Below are 2,437 nucleotides of genomic sequence, written 5' to 3'. Positions count from 1 at the left end.
TGATTGGGTTCTTTCTTTTTCTTGCTCTGACCATATATACAGCGAGCAAAGTTCCAAAGGTTGTAGATCTGCAGTCATTGCAGCATTTGCCACAAGTTCTGAGAAAAGCTGACCTGCACAAGATACAGTCAGAGCTTGTTGCTTGTTTCTCTTCTCTCCCAAATTTGTCTAATCTACAAAGGTTAAAAGATGAACTCAAAACCTCCTTCCCTTCCATGGATAAGCTCTCTCTATCCAACTGGCACCTCCTCGAACTACTATCAAGTTGCTTGCCCCAGAGATATTTCAATGCTAGCCAAACTAATGTACGTATTTGATTTAACTTTTTCTTTATTGAATATCTTCTGAAATTATAGTTTAATATGTTTAAATAATGCCTAAGAACTTGGTTTTAATCACACAAAACAAATTGCTTTCACTAACAAGCATGTTAATTACGTTGTTCTAAAAGTATCTATATACCCAGAAGGTCTATGCATTTTTTCACCTATATATAAATCACAATTTTTTGGATTTTGGTCTCACAATTTGTACACACAATGAAGAAAATTTGTGGGGTTTTTTTAAATATTTTAAATATTTCAAAATTTGAAATTAATCCCTCAAATCATGTAAATTGCTATGAGGTTCCTCATTTCATAGTTTGTTTTGAAATTAGTCCCTCAAAGTCATGAAAATTGCTATTAGATCCCACAAATGTTGACTTATTTAGAAATAAGCTGCTCCAATCAATAACGGAAATAGCAATTGGAGGGATTAATTTGAAACAAATTATGAGAACTGGAGGACCTAATAGTCAACAAAGTAGATTTTACTTGGTAATCCTTCCAATTGCTACTTCTACTCTTGATTCTAGGGACTAAGTTCAAAATAAGTCAAGACTTGAGGGACCTAATAGCAATTTCCATGATTTGAGGGGCTATTTTCGAAATAAGAAAGATTTTAGGGACTATTATTAAAAACCCCAAATTTGTTATGAAATGGGTATAATTTAAGAAATTTTTGTTTGATACTAAGGCAGTGCAATCATAGATAGGACAGGTCACTTATCTCTTTGCTACAGAGCAAAGTGCTCAACATTATCGATCTTAACCTTTTTTAATGCTGATATAATTTTTATGTTTATATCTTTTCTTGATTGACTTGTTTCTTCCAAATATAAATTTTGTGTCTTGCTATCTAAGTGGGGTTTAATTGTGGACGGAACCCCTGGAGTATTGCCAAATAGAACTTGCTAGTCCTGCAGTTCTATTGTTGCAGAAAGACTTTGTTCACAATCTCTTTTGAATTTTGACTTGCAATTTGGACAGACAATGAAAAAATTGTTATGAAAACGACTGTAATTTAAGAAATTATGTTGACATTAAGGCAGTACAATCATAGATTGCAGGACACTTATCTCACGCTACAGGAGCAAAGTGTTGAACATTGCCGATCTTACTGTTAGTATAACTGATTATTTTGATGTTTGATATATATTGATTCACTTGTTTCTCAAATATAAAGTTGGGTTCAATGTGGATTGTCCTGGTGTAGAATCTCACCCAATTACAGATAGACCCATGCAGTTCTATTGTTGCCGGATCTTACTGCTAGTAAACCTGATTATTTTGATGTTTGATATGTATTGATTTACTTGTTTTCTCAAATATAAAGTTGGTTCATTGGGTAGACCAGGTGTAGTGTCTCACCCAGTTGCATAGAGACCCATGTAGTTTTATTGCTGCAGATAGATGCCCTGAATGAAATTTGTTGACGCTTTTACCCTCAGAGAAAGAGATTTTTTTTGACAACTAGACTTATTGAGGGTAAAAGAGTCAAAAAAAAAACATTTCACTTAGGGGGTTTATCAGCAATTGGGCGATAATAAGTGGGTCTATCCGCAACAATAGAACTTCGGGGGTCCATTCACAATTGGGCGAATGTACAGGAAATATATCCACGTTTAACTCCTGTGAAGTTTGTGTCTTTTTAGCTAAAAGGAAAGTTGTGGTGTCTGTGGCATTTCTGTTTGGGTTAATCGTGGATAGATCCCCTATACTATCTTGTTAGCTAAAAGGAAAGTTGTGGTGTCGGTGGCATTTCTATTTGGGTTAATCGTGGATAGATCCCCTATACTATCACTTAATTCTGTGTGGACCCTATGTTGTTCTATTGTTGCACACGGACCCGTGTGTGAAATTTTTTTGACTCTTTAACCATAGGACTTATATTCGCCAAAAATCAAATTACTCTTTTTCTGAGGGTAAAAGAGTAAAAAAATCATTCAGGAGGGTCTATCTGTAACAATGGAATGACAGCTGATCTGTGCACAATTGGGCGATAGTAAAGGGATCTATCCGCAATTTAATCCTTTAAGAAATTTTGTTGTCACTAAGGCAGTGCAATCATAGATAACGCAATCATTTTTATTGCAGAGGAGCATAACCGACGATGT

General features: G+C 34.9%; 1 protein-coding gene across 1 annotated transcript in view; it reads left to right on the top strand.

Annotated features, from left to right (window-relative positions):
- The window catches only part of LOC109834198 (heptahelical transmembrane protein ADIPOR3-like), a 5,478-nt gene that overhangs the window by 2,436 nt on the left and 605 nt on the right, over positions 1 to 2,437 (top strand). Inside the window, exons 3-4 of the mRNA XM_020402141.1 lie at positions 1 to 305; positions 2,418 to 2,437. The exon at positions 2,418 to 2,437 is cut by the window's right edge and continues 605 nt beyond it. Of these exons, the coding sequence (XP_020257730.1) occupies positions 1 to 305; positions 2,418 to 2,437 (325 nt within the window). The remainder of the gene's footprint in view (positions 306 to 2,417) is intronic.

The sequence above is a fragment of the Asparagus officinalis genome, chromosome 3 (assembly GCF_001876935.1).
Source record: "Asparagus officinalis chromosome 3, Aspof.V1, whole genome shotgun sequence".
In the NCBI taxonomy this organism is placed as follows: Eukaryota; Viridiplantae; Streptophyta; class Magnoliopsida; order Asparagales; family Asparagaceae; genus Asparagus; species Asparagus officinalis.
This window is presented reverse-complemented; position numbering and strand designations above follow the sequence as displayed.